At 38.1% G+C, this 24,699-nt stretch overlaps 1 protein-coding gene across 1 annotated transcript in view; it reads right to left on the bottom strand.

Annotated features, from left to right (window-relative positions):
* Positions 1–24,060: 24,060 nt before the first annotated feature.
* Positions 24,061–24,699, bottom strand: part of DIO2 (iodothyronine deiodinase 2) — a 9,718-nt gene continuing 9,079 nt past the window's right edge. The window contains 2 exon segments of the mRNA XM_008059110.2: positions 24,061–24,083; positions 24,086–24,656. Of these exon segments, the coding sequence (XP_008057301.2) occupies positions 24,061–24,083; positions 24,086–24,656 (594 nt within the window).

Below are 24,699 nucleotides of genomic sequence, written 5' to 3'. Positions count from 1 at the left end.
GAAAATAGTTCATGTTTAGCTACATGGTGCTTTATTATTTTATTCTTTAAAAAAGAATAAGTGTGATAGATATCCAAAAATGAAAGAAAACAATGAGAGGAGTCAAGCCAGGAATCAAAGGGACAATGAGTCTTGAGGAACTAGTAGTATCTGTAGGAGAGGATGGATGTCTCAGGGCACTGCAAGATCAAAATCTCACTGAGAATGGGGAACTAGGATCCTTTTTTTTTTTTGACTTGGAGTCTTACTCTGAGCCTGGCCTAGGATTCTTTTTTTTTTACAGAAATTAAATTCCAACTAGAGTTCCAAAGAGGATGAAAAAACGGCTAAAATAAAACAATAGATTTGTTTTTAAAATATAAGAACAGGCCAGGCACAGTGGCTCATGCCTGTAATCCCAGCACTTGGGGCGGTGGAGGTGAGAGGACTGCCTGAGTCCAGTGATTCGAGAACAGTCTGGGAAACTGAGCAAGACCTCATTCCTACAATAAATCAAAAAATTAGCTGGGCATGGTGGTGCGGGCCTGTAGTTCCAGTTACTTGGAAGGCTCAGGTGGAAGGATCGCCTCAGCCCAGCAAGTAGAGGCTGCGGTGGCTGTGAGCGTATCACTGCACTCCAGCCTGGGCAACAGAGTGAGACTCTGACATAAAGAGAAGAAAGAGGTTAGCAAGAAGAAACTAAAGAAAAACAAAAAAAAAAAGGGGAGGGGGAAGTTTACTTAAATAGTTAGACTCTATTCCATTATGGCTAGATCTAGGTACTGATATGATGTCATCAGAAACCATCTTTCTCAGTTCTCAGCTCTGCTTTTGTGATGTCTTTGGTTTCATTTCCTAACTCCAGCAAACACTGAAATCTCTCTTTTCCCCACCTATCCATTTATCACCTGACTCAGATATTTGGGCAATTGATTATATTTAGTCAATACTTAATTAAATAATAATTATATATGAATTTAGTAGATATCCTCTTTTGTATTAGTCTTGTGAAATCAAAAATCTTATGGAAGGGGCCAAATAATATAAATCTTTTATATAATCTGTAGCAGCTTTGCATATGGCAGGTGATCAATATACATTAGTGTATTGAAATTATATACAATTAATCTTAAGTGAGGTAGTTATGGCCCTGTATTCTGGGGAGGTAATAGCAATGATCATTTATTATATAGATAATAGGACAAAGGGAGGAGTCACTAGCAGATTGCATGAAGGATATGAAAGTGCAGTAATCATTTTCAGTATTTTCAAGGGTTACATGCTAAAAACTAGGAATGATGTTGACATGATATAGTAACAAAATCGCAGTGTTTGATAGGAGAATCAATTTGTGAAAGAAGATAAATTCTGCTTTGGACACCTTGAGCTTTAACAGCTGATGAAATATTTGAGTTGTTAGTTCATATTTCCAAATGTCTATGAAAAATAAAAAGCAGATGAGAGTTTAGGTCTGAAAGTATGAATTTGGAATTCACTGTCATGAGCATAGAACTGATGATAATAATCATTAGAATGGATAACATTCCAAAGGAATGAATGCCAGCAAGTTCAGCTTTCAACAATATGATTGACTATATATTCTGGAAAAATCACCAGGAAATTTTGGATAAGATCTAGCAATAGACTTTAAAAATGCATAGATGAGCAACAAAAACAAAGTAAAATACATTCACAGTAAAATTTTAAAAAAAAAAAATAAGTGAAGAGAACCTGAAACTTAGTGTAACCAAGACTACCCAGGGACACCTCCTGACAGGAATCAAGATGCTTAGGTTTTATAGTTTTATTAGTTATGACCAGGGAAAGTAAGAAAGACCTCAGTCTGGCTCAAGGTAACAAGTCAAATCTGGGACTCCTGGAGAAAACTGGGTTACTTAAAGGGATGTTCCCTAAATTAAAAAAAAAAAAAAAAGTAAGTCAGAAAAAAATGTGTGTACTGGAAAAGAAAGCAACAGAGAAACAAGTTTGCCCTAGACCTTGGTAAAAAGAAAAAAATGAGTCTCCCTTAAAAATGCATAATGACATGTCTTTCCTCTCATGGGCTGGGGACTTGAACATTGTTAATATTTGCATTCTAGTAGACTGCAAACAAAATTAATTTTTAAGTTTTGAAGACAGGCCTGGTAGCTCACGCCTGTAATTCCAGCACTTTGGGAAGCTGAGGCAGGAGGATTCCTTGAGGTCAGGAGTTTGAAACCAACCTGGGCAACAAAGTGAGACCCAATCTCTACAAAATATAAAAATAAAAGCCAGGCTGGACATGGTGGCTCAAGTCTGTAATTCCAACACTATGGGAGTCCAAGGCAAGAGAATTGCCTGAGCCTAGGGACTCAAGACCAGCCTGGATAACTTGATGAGACCTCATCTCTACAATAAATCAAAAAATTAGCTGGACGTGGTGGTGCATGCCTGTAGTTCCATCTACTTGGAAGGCTGAGGCAGAAGGATCACCTGAGCCCCACAGGTTGAGGATGTGGTGGCTGTAAGCATGGCTCTGAGTCTCACTCCAGCCTGGGCAACAGAGTGAGACTCCAACTCAAAAATAAAAAATAAATAAATAATAATAAAAGCCAAGTGCTTGAAGTCTTAAATATTTTGGAGGCTGAGGCAGGAGGATGGCTTGAACCCTGGAGTTCGGGGCTGTGGTGAGCCGTTATCATGCCACTGCACTCTAGTCTGGACAATAGAGTGAAACCCTGTCTCAAAAAACAAACAAACAAACCAAAAACTAAGTTTCTAGACTGGTAATGGCCCAGGACACCTGGCAGAAACAAGCACAGATCCTGTATAGGGAAACATTCCCTTAACCTAGATTCTTCAGGATCTCCATATATTGATATCAGCCAAAGGGAAGAATATTATAGAAAATTACCAAAACCACAATTAATATATTCATTAAAAATAAAAAGTCAGCAGAAAAATAACTCAAGGTCTTCAGATATTGGAAAAATCTTATACAAATTAGCTAAGAATATACTTAAACAATGTTTTGTAGAAAAGAGAATATTAAAAAGAACACAGAATGAGGTACTTTCAAAATTAACCAGGTACATTTACAAAATAACTCAAGACCAGGCACAGTGGCTCACACCTGTCATCCCAGAACTTTGGGAGGAGGAGGTGAGAGGATTATCTGAGCCCACGGGTTTGAGACCAGACTGAGTAACAAGGCAAGACTTCATCTCTAAAATAAAATCATAAAAATTAGGTGGGTGTGGTGGCACATGCCTGTGATCCCAGCTACTTAGAAGGCTGAAGCGGAAGGATCACCTGAGCCCAGTAGGTTGAGGCTGCGGTGACTGTGAGCATGCCACTGCACTCCGACCTGGGCAACAGTGACACTCCAACTTAAAAAAATAATAATAATAACTCAAAAGATCTTTCAAAAATGAATAATATAAGTTTTGAACTTCAAAAACTCACAGTGGATTGGTTAAACAACAGATTAGATACAGCTGAAGAATTAGAGGACTCAAGAAAAATCTGAAGAAATTAAAAACAATGTTGCATGCTTCAAATGAAAAAAGTGTAAGGCTTGGGTACTAGAATGGCAAAGATATACATATACCGATTTGAAGTTAACAAAGGGAAAAATCATAGAAATAGAGATGAGTTGACATTTAAAGAAATAATAGCTTTGAATTTTTTAGATTCCATGAAAGACAGGTATCTTCAATTCAGGAAGCACAACAAACACCAATAAGAGTAAATAAAAGGAAATCCACATTTTACTACATGGTAGCTAGTGAAATTTCAAAATATCAATGACGAAGTAAAAACTTAAAATGCAGCCAGAGTGAAAAATATATGTACACAAATGAGTAACAAACTGTTATCAGAGAGTAATATCTCTAAAGGATTTAGGGAAAATAATGACCAATCTGTAATTATATCCCTGTATAAACTTTCATTCAAAAATAAGAGAGAAAAATGTTTTTAGACAAAAAAGAAAGAAAAAGAGTTTACTACCAACACACTCCCATCAGAGGAAGACAAAGAATGTACTTCAAGAAGAAAAAAGCTTATCTCATGAAATAGGTCTGATACTGAAGAAGAAATGGTAAGCAAATAAATTGGTAAATATGTAGGTAAATACATGAAAGTATCCGAAATAATTATAATAATTTGAAAAAGGTAGGACTAGTACCAAGATGTTTCATCAGAAGATATGGGAGATACTTATTGAGAAAATTACAGAACTTCATTGAAAAACATTAAAGAATACCTAATGAATGGAAACATACACCATGTTCACACTTAGGAAGATGTACTACCAAATAGATATCCATTGTCTTACAAAATTATCTATAAAGTCAACAAAATTCAAGTTAAAATGCTATAAAGTATTCATGTTTTTGAAACCTGAAAAGTTGGTTCTAAAATTTATATGAAAAATAAAAGTACTAGTAATAACCAAGATGCTGTTTGGGAAGAAAAATATGAATGAGAAAAGTGGAGGAAGGAATTGGCTATAATAAAACTTACTATGAAACTATAGTATTAGTTTGAATCACATGAAACTGACTTTTTATAATGGTCAAAAGCAAATACTGACAATTTCTCATGGCTCAACCTCATGAATAAAGGGCGTGGAATAGAGAGCATAGGGACAGATCTATGTATATTTGGAAACTTGTCAGAAATACCATTGTGAAAAATTATTGCTCCAATAATTAATTACCTTATAGGAAAGTATAAATTACATTTATTACCTAATACCAAAGACAAAATTATCTCTGGGTTGGTAAAACACATAACATCAATAAGGGTATCCACACTTTACGTGTATGATGACCACATATGTACCTAACCCTCATCTGTACCCCACATTTTTTAAATAAAATAAAATAATTTTTAAAAAAACACTGAGATACCACCTAAGTCCTGTCAGGATGGCCATCACCAATAACTCAAAAAACAACCGATGCTGGAGAGGCTGCCAGGTAAAGGGAACACTTCCTCACTGTTGGTGGGACTGTAAACTAGTACAACCTCTGTAGAAATCAGTTTGGTAGTTCCTAAAAGACCTAAAAATCGACCTTCCATATGACCCCACAATCCCCCTACTGGGAATATACCCAGAGGAACTCAAATCACTCTATGAAAAAGATACCTGTACATGCATGTTTATTGCAGCATTATTCACAATTGCAAAAACATGGGACCAACCATGCTGCTCATCAAAAGAAGACTGGATAAAAAATGTGGTACGTATGCATATACATGATGGAATATTACACAGCCATAAAGAAGAACAAAATTATGAACTTCGCAGCAACTTGGATAGACTTAGAGTCTAGAATACTGAGTGATCTATTATAGAAACTAACTTCATACCACATGTTCTCACTCATAAGTGGGCCTTGAACAATTATCATAATACTGTAAGGAAGGGATTGGCAGTAGTAGGAAACTGCCAGGGGAGGGGGGAGCACACCTTATCAATAGGGTAAATGCATAATGAACATTTGTATGCCTAATCCTGAATTGTACTCCACATCCTTAAAATTAAAAAAATTTTTTTAAAGAACTGCTCAAAGAAATATAAAAGAATGTTTTTACAAATATCTGTTTTCCTCCCCACCATAATAAAACTTTCGTATGAGTACATCACTATCCAGAAAAAAACCCAGGGACTCCGACCTGCTTTGTAGGTAGGTAGGGTCACTGGATGACATAGTTCTTGGTCAATATGATCTCAGTGAAAATGTCTATAAAGCAGTTTCCAAGTGCCTCCTTATAAAACAGCTTTTCTCTTCCTTTTTCTATCTTTTAGCCTAGGAAATGGATATTTAAGGGCACTAAGGCACTGTGAGGGTAAAGAAGAAAGGTTGAAGGAGCCTAGATCTCTGCGAACTTTGTGAAACACAACTTCCACATCTGCTCCAGAGTGCCTACCACGTGACTTTAACATGAAAGATAACAATAACCTTCCACGTTAAGTCACTACTTAGTTTAGGTCCCTGTTCCCCACAGACAAATCTGATGCTAACTAGTAGAATCTGCAGTGACTTTACTTTTCTTCTTATTTCAAAAGAACTGCAAAAGAGCAGAAGAGAAATAATCCTACAGGAACATTCATGTTTAATAGAGTAAATGGGAAGAGAGAACAATAAGAGAACAGCTGTCAATGTTAGAAACATCAAATGCCGCTAAAACATGGAGAGTGAGGACTAAAAAAATAAAAATAAACACTCATGGATCTGTCTGAATTACAAAGAGGTCACTAGTGACTTTAAAGTACTGTTAGCAAAGAGTGACTAGGAAGCCAAAGTTGCAACACAGCACTCGTGGGATTATGGCCACGTGCATGTTACTTGGAGGCCTTCCAGCTATACACAAAACAAACACAACACACTTGGCGTTTCTGGGCTACGGGTGTAACTAGGTGTACCTGAATCATCAAGAAACAGTAATAGCCCTTGCCTTGCATTTTTTTTCCGATGTATTTTTCATAATCCTGGCACACCCAGCAAGAGCATAGCTACTGGATCTGGTCACTAGGATAGCAACTGCCAGTTCAATTGACGTTCAACCTGTCTCTCTCCTTAATATGAAGAAATCCCTTTTTCTCTAGGCTTTATCAGGTAACCATTGCATGCCACGGAATGAACTACAGAGACTACTATGCGCACTATACTTATATATGTGTATATAAGTATTTATGTGTAATGAAAAATGACAAGTATACTAAAGGTGCAATTAGAATGTAGGTCATATATCATTCACCAGTGTCATGAATGGAAGCCCTAAGCAGCAGATCAAGGGAAACAGAAATCAATGCAGCCCAAAACTTTGAACTTTGCAAACACCAAGTAGGCGGTCTTTGATATACCCGAAGGAAGTGCTTTTGAAAAAGTGTGCACAAACTAAAAACACATATGCCACAAGAGAATTTTCCATAAGAAATAACAGTTAAAAATGAACTTAGAAGATTCCAGTCAGCCGGGCTCGGTGGCTCAGCCTGTAATCCCGTGCCTTTGGAAGGCTGAGGTGAGTGGATTGCCTGAGCCCGCGGGTTCGAGACCCACCTGGGCAACTTGGTGAGCCCTCATCTCTATAATAAACCAAAAAATTAGCTGGGTGTGGTAGCGCGCACCTGTAGTTCCAGCTACTTGGAAGGCTGAGGCAGAAGGATCGCCGGAGCCCAGCAGGTCGAGGCTGCGGTGGCCGGGAACGGCCACTGCACTCCAGTCTGGGCAAAGTCTGAGACTCCAACTCAAAAAAAAAAAAAGATTTCAGTCATTACAATGTACAATAGCCTATATTTATATATCCTTAAAATATAATTTGGCAAACTCAGTAGTAGAGTTGACAAAAAGAACTCATCATTTGGGCTTGATGAAGAGTATAGCTATTACAAAAGCAGGGGAGGTTTGTCTCCAGAGGACAATGACTTTTTTGGAAATGGGTTATGAAATTCCCTTGTTACCATCAGAGGCTGGGAATTCCTAAAATTTCTTTTGGAATTTTCTACACTTTAATGAAACTTTGCTATGCTAAACATTTGCAGTGCTCCCTTTCTCCCCTCATAATTGATAGACCACTTAAATTCAGACAGTTAAAGTAACAAAGATAACTTATAAGATAGAGAACAGAAACCCAAAAGTTAATGAACACCCACCTGGTGGCTGAAGAAGGAACAGCAGAAGCGTAGCTATCCTGCTGCATTAAGTGGAGGTGTTCTCTCCTATGGGGGTGGGGGCGAGGTCTACGAGGTTATCTAGACCTGTGGTCTGCAGCCATGCTAACGAATTACCTAAATTGCTTAACACATGTTGTCTAAAGTTGGTAGGTCAAGATATCGGCCTGTACTACATACGAGGAGTGCCCCTCTCAAAAATGGAATTTATAAAAAATTGTATTTATTCTTACATGTTTACACTTCAGTCACCTTCAAAGTACTCTGTTGGATGCAATACACCTATCGAGATGCCTTTTCCACTGCTCAAAACAGTTTGTGAACTCGTCAATTTTTATTCCTTTTAGTGCTGCTGCCATTTTTGATTTCACCTCTTCCACATCAGTAAAATGTTTCTCTTTGAGAACTTTTTTCATCCAGAGAAACAAAAAAAAAGGTCACTCTGGGAGAGATCAGGTGGATAAGGAGTGTGGGGCATGAGAGCCATACTGTTTTTGCTCAAAAACTGCTGAATACTCAGTGTGGTGTGGGAAGTTGCACTGTCATGGTGGAAGAACCAGTCACCTGTTTGACACACACACACACATCACTGAAGTCAAACACAGCCTCTTACAGCAAAGCCAGCTAGTACACTGATGCCGAGGGGTTTCTAGGACACTTACCTAGCAGGGGAAGACTTTATTACAAGAGGCCTTCCCTCCAAAAAAAATTCCATTTTGCGGGGAGCGGTTTCTCCTTGTAAATTATATGAACTGCATAGTCCCTCCATGTTATCCCACCTCTATGATTGCTACATTTAGGCTAAAGTTTTCTTTTTTGGAGAGAGAGAAGAATATATAGGGAAGGGTAAAGCCAGGAAAGAACACAGAATTAAAACTTTTTAAGCAGAAATGAGACGGGGGTGGGATAACAGATTCATAGAATTCTCTCAGCCATATCTCCCTGGATTGAGCCTATTTAAATGGTCACAAGTTATCAAGAGATAATTCTGAATTTCTGCCACTACTAAAGATGACCCAGGTAGCTCCAGGACCCAGAATTGTTTCCCCTAAATAATTAAGCTTCAAGGTATGAATGTCAGCTTGTGCTCCCAGTGGAGCCCTGCAGCAGGGATCTAGGCAACCTTATCTCCTACAGGTTGGGCCCCTCAAACTCCTAATGTCTAGATGTGTAGGCTCCCCAGGACGTCTCATTAACTTCACAATAACAGACTACATTTTTCTGACTGAAAGTTTCTAGCATTTTGGACTGGTCTATGGTGGGAAGGTATTCTATGCCTCTTACTCTAGCTTACTTTCCTTCTGGCAATTGCACAAATAGAGACCATAACAGTTGATTAAAACGACTAGGCCACAATAAATCTCCACCCATATGAACCTGGAAAAGAACTGTGAATACCTTTACAGAATGCCTCCAGTACAACACATTATGGTGAGATATTTTATTAAAAAATTTCCTGGAATATCATAAGGGTTGAATGCTAGCTGGAAGAATCCCTTATTTTCTAAATGACATTTTCTATATGTTGCTTCTCCAGTTTTTTCTAAAAGTTCTTGTAGATAGAGTTAAATGGCAAAACTTCAAGGTTTTATTAGGGAAATTAAAATAATAGCTACTAAGATTTCTGTATTTTAATAACTCTTTAGATCCACAGTATGTTTAGAGGCTTGTTAGGTCGGTGAGCTGAGCCAGTGCCGGGAGTATGCAAGGAATTCCACAGCAGGTAGATTAGGAAAAAGTTTATTTATAAAACAGATCAGAAAAAAGAGTTACACTTCTCCAAGAAGGGAGCAAATGCTTAAAGGAAACATGGTGGCAAATTCTTGGGACTGGAGGTTTTTAAGGCTTTCCTTTGGGAGGCAGGTAAGCATTCTTGGGTGAGATAACACAGGTGCTGTTGCCGTGGTGATGATGGTCTGTTTCTCCTATCTCTGACCAGATAGATGGGATGATCAGTCACGGGTGGTCAATCACTTAGGTGAGAAGGGCTGGACCAGTAATTGAAAGACAAATTCTTGGGACAAAGTGACAACCCAAGAAGGGCTGGGCCAGTAGCTGCAAGACAAATTCTTGAGAGATGTTAACCTCAGCATCTTATGACCAAGTAGAATGAAGCCCACCCAGGGCTAGAAAACTGGTTGTTTTTCTAGTTATTTCCGTGATTGCAGCATTGACCTAAGTACATGACCAGGTCTATTCAAGGTCAGTGACCAGATAGACTCCACTTTGGGCTCTGTCCTTTCAAGGTTATATCTGGTATGTTAGATATCTTCATGTCTGGATTTTAAATTTTCCAGCCAGACTATAAACTCTTATCTTGTGGGAAACCACATATTATATCATTTGTATACATACTATAGTGTGCCTTATAATAACTAGTGGTTAATTTGTGAACTAATAGGTGCTCAAAACATTCATTGGTGGTATTTGAGTTATTTAAGTGTCTGCTCACCCAAAAGAAGTTGTATACACAAAAAAGTCAAATCATAGCTCATATCCTTGGTTCTCTTAATTTTGACTGAAAAGAATTTAATTCTCTCTAAGGATGATTGACATTTTAGCATCTTTGCCTTTTTGACTGATTTGGTCTTTTTAGTCACAACTAATGCACACTTAGTAAATATATACTGACTTTCTAAATGAAAGACAGCCCATCCTCTCTATCTAAATCTTGCCCACACACTCCTAGGTCAATTCAAGTCCCTTTAGATTCTACAAAGTCACCTCTAAGAGCTACGTTCCCAGGGCCCTTCCTCCCTCTCAGCCTGTTCTTATTGACTGTATCTATTTACTCACAAATCAAGATACTCCTGTATTTTTATTTAACATTTATTATTAGGAAAGTTAAAAATAATGGCCACTAAGACTTCTGTATGTCAATAACTCTTTAGAGCCACCAAAAGGGTTAGGACACAGGACAAAACACCATCCCAAGATAGGAGAGACAGATAGACAAATGCAGGGAGCCACCACTCATTAGAAAAGGGATTCAGAGCTGGGTTCAGTGGCTCAGCCTGTAATCCCGTGCTTTGGGAAGCTGAGGGGAGTGGATTGCCTGAGCCCGCAGGTTCGAGACCCACCTGGGCAACTTAGTGAGACCTCATCTCTACAATAAATAAAAAAAATTAGCCGGGCGTGGTAGCGCGTGCCTGTAGTTCCAGCTACTTGGAAGGCTGAGGCGGAAGGATCGCCGGAGCCCAGCAGGTCGAGGCTGCGGTGGCCGGGAGCGTGCCACTGCACTTCAGTCTGGGCAACAGAGTGAGACTCCAACTCAAAAAAAGAAAAAGAAAAGAAAAGGGATTCAGAAGTGGAAACCATCATAGGAACCATTGCCTGAGTAGAAAAATCCAAACGGTAACTGACAAACTGCTAGAGACTCAGGGTGAGCAAGTCTGAGAGTTAAAAACTCAGAAGAACCCATGCAGGGGCTTTCACTTTTGTGAGTTTTACCTCCAGGAGTTTGACCAGGTTCTTACAGTAAATATCTGAAAAAAATCCTCTTCAGTTTTTCTCAGTAAGAGAGAAAAAGGTGTTGAAATACATCACTGTTGTCTTAACAAGGTCTGTCCTCAGGAGAAACTAGTTACTAGAACCTAACCTGCTGGGGTATTATAAGAGCTCAGTTGACCTCAGGAAAGGTAAATACTCAACTCCAGCCAGCACTAGCATTTCACATGAGGAGAAATATTCAACCTAGCCAATTCTAGCCACCCTGTCCTACCTAAAAGTGGAGAAAAATGTTGAGGAACATGTAAAGTTCACAATCTAGTGGCATGGAGTCATTAAGTGACCTAAGCATAAGACTATAGTACACTTCCCCTCCCCAACACCTTACCACCATGTTACTAAAGACTTATTTATAGCAGTGGTAGTTATGTGCATTACAAGGCATACTAAAAGGCAAAAAAACCCACGATTTAAAAAGACAGAACAAGCATCTGATGCTTGGAATTACTATATCAAAATTTTAAAACAACTATGATTAATAGATGAAGGGCCTTGATAGATACAGCAGACAGTATGCAAGAACAAATGGGCAATGTAAACAAACAGTTGGAAATCATAAGGGAGAACCAAACGAAATGCTAGAGATCAAAAACAGAAATAAGAAATGCCTTTAATAGGCTTATAGTAGACTTTACACAGCTGAAAAAAGAATCCTGAGCTTGAGGATATAGCAATTGAAACCTCCAAAACTGAAAAACAAAAAGAATGAAGACTGGAAAAAGAAAAAAAAAAAAAAAAACACAGAATAGAATATCCAAGGACTATGGGACAACTACAAAAGGTATAGTTTCCATGTGTGTAATGGAAATACCAAAAGAAGAAAAATATTTAGAAAACATTATAAAAAATAATGACTGGGAATTTCCCCAAATTAACATAAGACACTGAATCACAGGCCCAGGAAGCTCAGAGAATACGAAGCAGGGCAAATATCCAAAACAAATGAACAAAAAACAATTACACCTAGTGTAACACAGAAACCCCAAATCTGAGAGGGCTTGCACATAATGTTTACCTATTCCAAAGAAGCCACCCAGAGGGAAAAACATTGGTATCTTCAAATGTACCAGAGGCACCAATGGCAGCAGGCCAGTGAAGAATACTTCGGGTACTATAGCAAGTAGTTTTACAGGCAAGCAAGTTAATTAGTCAAATTCCTGTCCAGTGTTTACAATTATATCGATGAAGAGTGACCACTACATTGTTTTCAGCTTTGCTTGGTCACCTGCATCCCATGACTCATTACTGAAAATATGCATACACTCCAGAGATCAGCCTTGGTCGGAGGCCACTCCCTGAAGGAGGGGACAGGAAGAAGTCGAGTATAGGGGGAAACAGTCTATGTCTGGACAATACTCTATACCTAGACATATTATATTCAAATTATAGAAAGTCACAGATTAAAGAAAAACTCCTGAAAGAAACCAGAGGAGGGAAGACCCTACCTATAAAGTTATAAACATAAGAATAATATCTAACTTATTCTCAGAAACCAAGCAACAGAGTAAAATACTTAAAGTATTGAGAGAGAGAAAAACCCACTAATCTAGAATTCTGTAGTCTGTGAAATTATTCTTCAGAAGTGAAGAAGAAATAAAAACTTTCTCAGAAAAACAAAAATTGAAAAAATGTGTTGCCCGTAAGTCTGCCTTGCAAAAAATATTTCAAAGAATTTTGTTGGAAAGAAGGAAAATAATATGGGTCAGAAATTCAGTTCTATATTAAAAAAAAAAAAAACTGAAGAAAGAATTAGTCAAGGTAAAATTAAAACTTTCATTTTTCTTATACTTAATTGATCTAAGAAATCAGTTTGTTCAAAATAATAATAGCGACAATGTATTCAGTGATGTATACTTATGTATATATCTTATGTATATATGTTTATGTACACTTACGTATATGTGATTTGAGTAACAGCAATAACACAAGGGTGAGAGGGAAAATTTAGAATTATTTTGTTATTAAAAGATTCCCAACACTATCTGCGAAGCCTAATAATGTATTATTTAATGGTAGGCTTAGATTAGCTGTATTTATATATTGCAAACTCTACAGTAACTACTTTATTTTTAATTTTTTGAGTTGGAGTTGCACTCTGTCACCAGGTGGAGTGCCGTGGCACACTCATGGCCACCGCAGCCTCAACCTGCTGGGCTCAAGCAATCCTTCCACCTCAGCCTTCCAAGTAGCTGGAACCACAGGTACATGCTACCATGCACCTGGAACCACAGGTGGCATGCACGTGTGGTTCCAGCTACTATGATTTATTGTAAAGACGAGGTCTGGCCAAGTTGCCTGCCCAGGCTGTTCTTGAACACCTGGGCTCAGGCAATCTTCTCAACTCACCTCCCAAAGTGCTGGGATTACAGGCATGAGCCATTGCACCCAGCTAGCAACCACTTTAAAAAGAAAAAAAAAAAAAAAAGTATAACTCATATGTTAAGAAATAATATATAAATGCTAAATTAAAAGCACAAAAGGGGCCGGGCACTGTGGCTCAAGCCTGTAATCCTAGCACTTTGGGAGGCCGAGATGAGAGAATTACCTGAGCCCATGGGTTTGAGACCTGCCTGCGCAATTTGGCCAGACCTCATTTTGGCAATAAATTAAAAAAATTAGCTGTGCGTGGTAGCGTATGTCTGTAGTTCTGGCTACTTGGAAAGTTGAAGTGGAAGGATTACCTGAGCCCAGCAGGTCAATGCTGGGGTAGCTGTGAGCCTGCCACTGCACTCCAGCCTAGGTGACAGTGAGACTCCAACTCAAAACACACACATACACACACACACACACACACACACACACACACACACACACACGGGAGAAAGAGAAAGACAAAGATAAGTGTAACAAATAGAAAGCAGTAATAATTATAGTAGATATTAGCCCCACTATACCAATGATCACTTTTTCACTTTGAAAATCAATGGTTTAAATATACCAATTAAAAGACAGAGATTATCAAAGTAGATCAAAAAATAAGATTTGACCAAATGTTTTATACAAGAAACCTAGTTTAAATATTAAGACACAATTAGATTAATGTAAATGAGTGAAGAAAAATACATCAGATTAACAAAAGAAGGTAGAAGTAGCTAAGTAAATTTCAGACAGAGTGGACTTTAAAGCAAGAAAAGTGATCAGAGACAAAGAAAGATATCACATAATGATAAAGGGGTCAGTTCTACAAGAATACTTTCAATGTTTAATATGTATGTGCCTAACAACAGTGTCAAAATACATGAGACAAAAATGAAGAAAAGTGCAAGGAGAAAAATAGGTGAATTGACTATCACAGTTGAATGCTTCAATACCTCTTTATCATAAATGGACAAATTCAGCAGACAGAAAATCTGTAGGGCATAGGTGAACTCAACAACACCATCATTCAACTGGATATAATAGAAATCTGTAGACTATTTCATCCAACAACAGCAAAATACATTCTTCTGAGGTGCACATAAAATATTCACCAAGACAGACCATATTCTGGGTCATGAAATACATCTAAATGAATGTAAATGAAAAGAAGTTGTATATTGTCTGCTTTTAGACAAAAATAAAATCAATCGAGAAATAAATAATGAAAAGATCCTGGAAAATTCCAAAAAACATGGAAATTAACAACATACTTCTAAACAATACAACTACAACAACAACAAAATCTCAACAAAAATTTAACAATATTTGAAACTAAATGAAAATAAAAACATCTTATCAAAATGGAATGCAGTGAAAGAAAGCAGTGATTAGAGGAAAACTTATAGAGTTGAGTACATATATTAGAAAAATAACAAAGATCTTTAATCAATAATGTAAATTTCCATCATAGAAAGCTAGAAAAAGAAGAGAAAATTAAATCCACAGTATGCAGAAAAAAGAAATAATCAGAAATTAATAAAATGAAAAACAAGAAACCAAGAGAAAAATGAATAAAATGAAAAGATGGTTCTTTTAAAAGATCAATAAAATTGATAAGCCTCTAGCCAGGCCAACCAAGAAAAAGAGAGAGGACACAAAAAACTATAAAACTCTGATGAAAAATATCCAAGAAGAACTAAATAAAGGGAAATATTTGATGTTTATGGATAGGAGGACTCAATATTGTCAAGATACCAGTTCTCCTCAATGTGATCTATAGACTCAATGCAATCCCAGTCAAAATCCCAGCAAGTTATTTTGTAGATATTGACAGACTGATTCTAAGGTTTATATAAGGCAAACACAATAGCCAACACAATGGTGAAGAAGTACAGAGTCAGAGAAATGACATTACTCAACCTCATGACTTACCATAAAGTCACAGTAATGAAGACAGTGTGAGAGTTATGAAAAAGTAAACAAATAGCCAGTGGATTAGAGAGTCTAGAAATAGACCTGCAGAAGCAGTTTACTGACCTTCAACAAAGGAGCAAAGGCAATACAAAGGAACAAAGATAGTGCTTTGAACACATTATGCTGGAATACAAGCCTTATATCCTCTACAAAAATTATCTCAAAGTGGATCATAAATCTAAATGTAAAATGCAAAACTATAAAACTTCTGGAAGATGACATAGGAGCAAACATAAATGATCTTAGATATGGTGATGTTTTCGATCCAATGCCAAAGGCCTTATCCATGAAAGAAATCAACAATGAACTGAACTTTATTAAAATTAAAAACTTCTCTGTGGAAGACAATGTCATAAGAATGAGAAGACATGTTAAGGACTGGGAGAAAATATTTGCAAAAGACATATCTGATAAAAGACTGTTATCCAAAATATACAAAGAACACTTAAAATTCAACAATAAAATAACAAACAACCTTATTAAAAATGGGTCAAGGATCTCAACAGACACCTCATGAAAGAAGATATACAGATGGCAAATAAGCATATGAAAACATTTTCCACATCATATGTCATTAGGGAAATGCAAATTAAAACAATGAGATATCGCTAGTGACCTCTTATAGTGTCCAAAATCCAGAACATTGACAACAGCAAATTTTGGTGAGGGTATGGACATTAGGAATTCTTGTTTATTGTGAGTGGGAATTGCAAAATGGTGCAGCCACTTTGGAAGATAGTTTGGCAGGTTCTTACAAACTAAAAATGCCCTTGCTATACAATTACACTCCTTGGTATTTAGCCAAAAGAGTTGAAAACTTATGTCTACACAAAAACCTGCACACAGATATTTGTAACAGCTTTATTCATAATTACCAAAACTTGGAAGCAACCAAAATGTCCTTCAGTAGGTGAATGGGTGAATAAACCGTGGCGCATTCAGATGTAAATGAAATATTTTTTAGGACTAAAAAAAAATGAGCTATCAAACCATGAAAAGACATGAGACCCCTTAAATGCATACAACCTAATTATTATTAATAAGCCAATCTGAAAAGGCTACATTTCCAAACACATGACATTCTGGAAAGATAAAACTGGAGACAGTACAGAGATCAGTGGTTGACAGGAGTTGAGGTGGGAAAAGATAAAAAGAGCACAGAGGATTTTAGGGCAAAGAAAATATTCTGTATCATTCTATAATGAAGGATGCATGTTACTGTATACTTCTGCAATTCCGTAGACTATACAAAACCAAGAGTAAACTGTAATGTAAACTATGGACTTTGGGTGACAAGTTTTTTTATGACATGTCAATGTAGTTTCATCAATTGTAAGAAATGTACCACTCCGGTGGGGGTTGTTGATTATAGGAAGGTTATTTATGTGTGCGGCAGGGTATGTATGGGAAATCTCTGTACCTTCTCCTCAGTGTTGTTGGGATCCTAAAACTGCTTCCCCCCCCCCCCAAAAAATGTCTCTTTCTTGAATAAAACAACAACATTGATTTAACTTCTGATACCGTTGCATATTTCCAGCCCCTCTTGCTCCCCTTTTCTGGTTACATCCTCACTGCCACAGCAACAAAGTAGGCATGTTGCACAAGTTGGTCCAATCCAAGCCCTTACCTGGGAATAGGGTGAGACTCCATCTGAACCATCTAATAGTAACAATGTAAATCAGGAGCTTCCTCCAACCAGATCACTCAATAGGGAAAAGTTGGTCTCCGGGAAACAGCTGACACCCAGAAAAGAATAGCAGCAAAAGACTTCGTAAACATTGGTGGTTTTAAGTCCCTGGATCGAATTGTTACTGAGATAAGTTGGTTGTATCCCAATTATTTGCAGGATTTGGTCATACAGGCCAATAAATCTACACTTCTTTTTAAATTAGTTTGAGTTTGTCACATGCTGGGTTCTGATGAATCCACCATAAGCTCCTGAAGGGTGTGTCTTGGTCCATTTTCTATTGCTATACAGAATACTACAGATGGTAATTTATAAACATTAGTGTATTTGGCTCATGGTCCTGGGAGCTGGAAAGTCCAAGATTGAAGGGCTACAGCTGGCGAGGGCCTTCTTGCTGTGTCATAACATGGCAGTAGTCATCAAACGGCGACAGAAGGCAAGTAGAGCTCATGAGACAGAGAGAGAAATGGGGTCAAACTTTATCCTTTTATCAGGAGCCCATTCCCAAGATAATTAACCCGTTCCTGAGATAATGGTGTTAACCCAATCACGAAGGCCCTAATCACCTCATAAAGACCCCACTTCCCAATACTGTTACATTAGTAATTAAATTTCCACATGAGCTTTGTTTTTGTAATTAATTTTGAGTCAAAGTCTCACTCTGTCACCCAGGCATCCTTGACCTGTTATACTCAGGCAATCCTTAAGCCTCAACTTTCCAAGGAGCTGGAACTATGGGCACATGCTACCATGCCCAGCTAATTTTTTGATTTATTATAGAAACAAGGTCTCGCCAAGTTGCCCAGGCTGGTCTCAAACCCCTAGGCTCAGGCAATCCTCTCTCCTCCACCTCGCAAAGTGCTGAGATGATAGGTATGAGCCACCATGCCTGGTCTCAACACGAGTTTTAGAGGGAACATTCAAACCATAGCACAAAATCATGTTTTAACAAGTTCAGTTATAATGGTTTTCTTGCACATAACATAGTACCTAGCACGTGGCCCTGCAAAAAATAGACACTCAACAAACAGTTGTCAAAGTAATGATTTTTTAAATTTCCATTAAATTTCTGGAATATTTTGTAAGAAGTAACACATATTAATAAGATTATTATGTGTAGGAAATAATGAGCAAGTTCAGAGTCTTCAGAAATATTAATACTCTAAGCCACCAGTTGTCAGGAACAAAACACCTATTTAACCAAGCTGCAAACGTATTCCCAGTCATCAACAAGTCACTGCCTCCACATAAAATCATACCCTCTATACCGTCTCATAGTTGAAAGTACTTGATGTCAATATGTTCAAATCATGATTCTTTTTTAATACACATGAATATACTGCCAACCATATAACAAATAATGTGTGTTGGTATTATGTGTGTGTGTGTGTGTGTGTGTGTGTGTGTGTGTGTGTGTGTGTGTTTTGTTTTAACTAACTTCCTGCAGAGTTGAATTGCATTTAGAAAAGCTGAGTTGTAAATTTAAGAAAGTAAGAGTTTGCTCCACAGTCTCTTAAACAGGCCCCTTTCCATGAATTGTGTGTGTAACTTGTTCATAAATATGGAAAGTATCTGAAGATTTTCTTTTAACTTGTCTTGATTTCCTTGAAGACTCTGGCACACAGCATGAGATTAAAATAATCTGGCATTGCTGGCTCCTTTGCCCACAAATACCAAGGAATAAATATTAGAATGATGGATTCTCTTTCCCTTGTCAACCATGAATGTGTTCCAGCCTGGGGCAAGGTCTAGAGAGAAATTTAAAAATAAACAAATAGAACCAAAGAGTAGCTTTATTCTTTTATTCAAAGTTTATTAAAATACAAAATCAAGTTGTAAAAGCACACATACCACTCAGCACCAATATAATAACACTCTTTCTACTGATAATCCCCAAAGCATTTCTCTTTCTGCAACTGAGAAGCAGAAATACACACACGCATTCTCACCACATTTACCCAGTACTCTTTGCAACGTGTCCCGAATATTCTCCTTGTGAGGGAGACAAAGATGGGGAGAGGCAGACTAATGTGACCACATCCAACCACTAACTGAGTCGATGACTCTTTCGTCAGTAGTTATCATTCGCACACTGGTAAACTCTGCACATCTGAGTCTCCCTCTTCGGGCGCCTGGTTACTTGGGCTAGTAAGCCCAGTGATAATGTGATGCAAAACTAAACACGACTGGCCAACTTTCCCTACCCTATATCTCTTAATTGCTTTGGTTATAAAGTACGGGATACTTATTTCTTCACATCCCCAATCCTAACACACATCAAAACCACACTGACCAGTGACATGGCCTGGAGAAGTCTTGAGAGACTTTTATTTATTTCCCATCCCTTTCTGTGGGCTTCTTTCACTTATGTGTTTACCTGTTTGCTTTTTCAGGGGAGGGGGAGGAACGGGGGGGGGTGTGAGCCAAAATAGTGACTTCATTAAACATCTGCTGGGTCTTCGAAGACTCAGTAAATATTGAACAAACTCCCTGGAGCTCTGGTGCTGCTGCCGACGATGGGCAGCAAGCCCCAACTTGCATGAGCAGTCTTGTTTGGATCTCTGCACATGTTTGCTTTCTACTGGTTCAGACTCACCTTGGAACAGAGCTGGGTCTGTTAAGTCTGAAACCTTCCTTTTGGTATTCTATAGGACATAGGGCATTAGGAAGTGGCCCAATGTTTTTGCTCATGCTAAAGTCACTTAGTGACACTCAGCAGCCTTCTTCCAATCCTAAGAAGTGTTTTTTCTTTTCCTCTTTTTTTTTTTAATCTCTTTTCAAATTTTCCCAAATCAGTAGACCAAGCCCTCAGGGCCTAGTTTTTCCCAGTTAGTAACTTCCTAACTCAGTCCTCTCCTTTCATAGAGAGTGTCAGGACGCGACCAAGATAGTGCTGATCACCAAGCAGAGATTGGTACTTAAGCCCCATTCTGGATGTATATGTGAAGAGTGGATTTGGCTCCTATTTTTAAGGTAAAGGAAGAAGTTGGAATCTAAATAAATATACTTTAGCTCTGAGTTTCGGCAATATCATTTAAAAAAAAAAAAGCTCCTGGAATTAAAAGCCTCATTGTCAACCCCCACACTAAGAGACATGATATTGGGCATGTTCGGAAAAGCTCTAAATGCTGGTAAATGTTTTCATTAAACCTTCCGTGGGACAGAAGTCTGTGATGGCCATGTGATTCTAATTAAGCTTATTTTCTTAGGCATCAGTCAGAGAGGTCAGGTGGAACAAATGTCCAGGTTCATCCTCTTATAATTTACATAATGGGAAGTCCTATAAATCAGTAAATTCCTCTTGCTATTGACCTAGCCCAAAGGGCATGCTGAGGGCACCTTGTAATCCACCTGGGAATTTTCCCAGAGGGATAGATGCTGTCTTTAGCCTGCCATTTGGTATTTTATACAGCAAGGCAGCACCCACATGTGACCTTACCATATTTCATAACTTTTATCCAAGAATCCAAATAGTGAAGTACACTCAGTCAAAATGAAAGACAATATGCTTTTCTTCTTTCCTTGATGAGAGATAAAGCATATCCTGGTTAATGGGGGAATAATTTAACTATACAGATTACTTAGAAGTTGATATTACCAAAAATCAGGGACACATTCTACAAATGAGATGAAAACACAGGACCGGAGATCCAAAAATGTGCACACAAAGTCACATGAGTTAAATGCCTGTCACTTAGCTACACAAAGCTAGAAAAGTTACTAGTCCGCCCCTAAGGAGATCAGTTACATTTTAATAGCTTTATGAAACACTTCTACGTTACTGTTCAGGCGTTTCATTCATACCCATTCAAGAAAGTCATTGGCGATTCCACTAGTATTTTCTGTAAGAAATAAAATTAAGTAAGCTTTGAATAGTTCCAAGACATAAATCTTTCAAACAATAAATGTTTGAGCAAATCCAGATGCTGTGATAGTATCTAAAATTCTTGGAAACCATTTCAATAACAGACAAGCTAATTCAGCTTAAAAGGCTAAACTGATAGCGCCATGTAAACACAGTCTATCAGGGGAACATGTTCAGGAACTAAGAAGAACTCGGAGTTATATATATAACATACACACACACACACACACACACACACACACACACACACATATATATATAATCTTTCCTTTGTGAAAATAAGAACTACAATTCTTCAAAGGAACATACTTTATAAAAAAAAATGATAGGGGTGGGCACTGAAAAATCTCATAATTTCTCTGAGCATATCAGCTAAACATTGATTTTCCTCTACCTCAAATAATGAGTTCTTGTTAATTTCATAAAAGACACATCACAGAAAATCATAAAAATTTATGTTGACATAAATAGGTTACATAGTTACAGGCTTATAACCCTGATAACACTAAGACAGTCTACATATTTGTAGGATTCCTGAGCTTCGCGCATTCGCTTCCTCCATGGGCCTTTCCACAGTCTTTCTTCCAGAAACTCTTGCATATTCTATTGAACGTATCTTCCTCCCTGATAGTCAGCCTTTGTCTTTGTATATTTCCTCCCTCTGCTTCATTTCTCTATTAGACTCTCCTCAGGGAGAAGAATTGTCTGCACACATACATGACTTTCTCGTTCCTTAAAAATATAGCCCAACTGGGTGATTTTCCCATCATCCTGTTCCCCAGACGATTAGCACTGCCTTAGCCAAATCTCATCCCCCCACCAGCTTCTCTGACATCCTGTTACATTATCGTACATGTAGAACAAAGGGGACGTTTAAGGACAACAGTGTGAGTGTGCTGCAACCAACTTTTTTATTTTACGGCTCTGGGCTTCCAAGTAAATGTCAACACCGTTTTGAAGATAATCAACAGGGGCCACTGATAAGCCTTGACTATAGAGTGCAACATTTGAGGAATATGAAATAATTTATTCTCAATATGATTTTCCAGCAATACATTAGATAACATCACAGGTTTGAAATTTGCTTTGTTTTTATGTGTTGTGTTTTTATAGAATTTAAAATTTAAAGTACTGGAAAGCTTAGATGTTGCCGTAAAAAAAAATATCAGTCACAATGGAGCTTAATATCTATACAATATTCCAGCTACTGTACATGACTGTTATGTTGCTCCCATTTAAAAAAAACAAAAAGACAAACTTTTGGTTCTTGCACACTCAGTTCCCACATTTTTTCTCATTTCAGGCAACTAGTTTAAGAAAGTGTTTTCAACTTTAGATGATCATTTTCTATTAGTTATATTTTTATGCAATTATTAATGGAATGGACAAAAGAACCCTTGATTGTATCTTTAAATACAACCATATATTATGATTTGATAGTATCCTCAAATTTACAAAAAGAAATTATAATACAAAATTGGTTGGTCTATTATTTTGAGGGCTATGATTTTTAGCTATTACTTATACGTAACATTATAGTATCTATTTTAAAAGTAACTATAATATATATGTTAAACTAGCATTATAGTAATGTAATATAGGAACCTTAGATTCCTAAACCTCAGCTAATGAGACTAAAGAAAGATCCAAGTTCAGATACAAATGTCAGTGGAAATCCCATGACACCAGTGGTTGCCTTCCATCAAAGCCTTCAAGATTACTGAGAATTATCTCAAACTAACTTCTTCTATTTTGCAACTAAAGAAAGCGTGTTTGTACTTGTCATTCATGATAGTTCACCTACTTTGGGAGAAAAACAAGGTTGTAGCTGAATGGACAAGGCACTTGCCTTCCACAGCAGCTGAGAATATGAATATGAATATATATATTCTTCAGCTCAGCATCCAGAGTAGACACTGAGATTAGGAGTGAGTGGGGCACACAGTAGTTACAGGGATGGAGAGGAACCGACCAGCACCATCACACTCACTGTTTTTTCTTTTAATAAGTTATCATGGGGCAGTAACTCCCTGAAAATATACATAACACATACGTGTTTCAAAAGTAATTGTTTCCACAAAAAAACCTTTATAAATATAAATATATAAGGGTTTTTTTTTTCTTTTTCAATCTCCCTTTCCCCCTCAATCTAGGAGCATAGGATGAATACGTTGTGTTTACATGTGTATTCTCCATGTTACTTTTAGCTGGGCTGCCTCTTTTTCTGGCCTTGTGTATGTTTCTATACTTCTGTGGCTAAAAAAATCAGTCCTACTTCAGCTTTGAGTCACACTTTATTAATTTTCCTAAATCTCTCTACCTTCTCTTTTCTAGCTTCTCAATTTAATTTTTTTCAACTAGAGCTTTCTCTTCCTGCCTAGAAAGTAACCTTCAGATTTCAGATGATCATTCTAACCCTCCAAGTTGAGGGATCATTCTTGGTACCTACACATCTGTGAGTTCTGGGATATGCAGACTGACATAGAAAGCACTGCATGACTAGAAACGGGAACATCAGAAATGACTCTAACACGTTGAACACCAAGGTCCTGACTGCATAGACTCGATATAACTAAATGTTTGGGAATTTTCCAGGCAGGCTCTATCCACGCTGAACAAAGCCAAGGCTATACCCTTTATCTTAACATAGACAGTAGCTTCCCTAACATAGCTATTATTCGGTTAAGTCTTTTGTTCTGGTCCCAAAGCATGAGCATGCATCTGCTGCATCACTTCTTTCTCAAGGCAGAATAAACGCATGCTGAATCAGGGTTTCTTCCCCTCCATCTTGGGATCTTTCACTCAGAGCTGTTCACTAAGAAGAGAGGTGACAGGGCTACTACTTAGCCCAATGCCATTTGAGTGGTGAAAGAAGTATTGATATGTTAGATGCTTATGTTCTTCCAACAGGTACATTCCTGTCTTTCAGTAAGGCAACAAGACTCAGTTGAAATATAGATTCACTTCTTAATTGCCTTGCCTTTATGTAATTCCCTTAAAGCAATACGCTCTGTTACAATCGTACCTTTAACCAGCTAATCTAGGTTTCATCTCTTGCTGAAATTCTTCTCTAGCCAACGCCGGACTTCTTGAAGGTTGTAGTGGAAGGGGCCCTTTCCTCCCAGATAAGCAATTTTCTGTCTCTGCACAATGCACACACGTTCAAAGGCTACCCCATAAGCTACGTTGGCGTTATTGTCCATGCGGTCAGCCACTACTCTGCACTGGGGCGGCAAGGAGAACCGCTCCAGGAGCTGCTGGGCAGCTGCACATCGATCTTCCTGGTTCCGGTGCTTCTTCACCTCAAAAGACAAAGAGGAGTCCCCAGGCACCGCCCAGCCATCTGACGGATGAGCCTCATCAATGTAGACCAGCAGGAAGTCGGCCACGGATGAGAACTCTTCCACCAGTTTGCTGAAGGCTGGCAGCTGGCTCGTGAAAGGAGGTCAAGTAGCTGAGCCGAAGTTGACCACCAGCGGGCGCTCCGGGCTGGCAAAGTCAAGAAGGTGGCATTCGGTTCCCTCGGCTGTCTTCTCCTGGACACCGTTTCCCCCACTGTTACCTGCTTCGGGACTGGAGACGTGCACCACACTGGAATTGGGGGCATCTTCACCCAGTTTCACCTGGTGGTTAAAATAAACGAGAGGGGGAAGGGGAGGAGGAGGA

This window comes from Carlito syrichta, unplaced genomic scaffold, assembly GCF_000164805.1.
Source record: "Carlito syrichta isolate Samal-C Ts95f unplaced genomic scaffold, Tarsius_syrichta-2.0.1 Scaffold303723, whole genome shotgun sequence".
Classification (NCBI taxonomy): domain Eukaryota; kingdom Metazoa; phylum Chordata; class Mammalia; order Primates; family Tarsiidae; genus Carlito; species Carlito syrichta.
The sequence above is the reverse complement of the archived record's forward strand: the minus strand, read 5'-3'. Positions and strand labels throughout refer to the sequence as shown.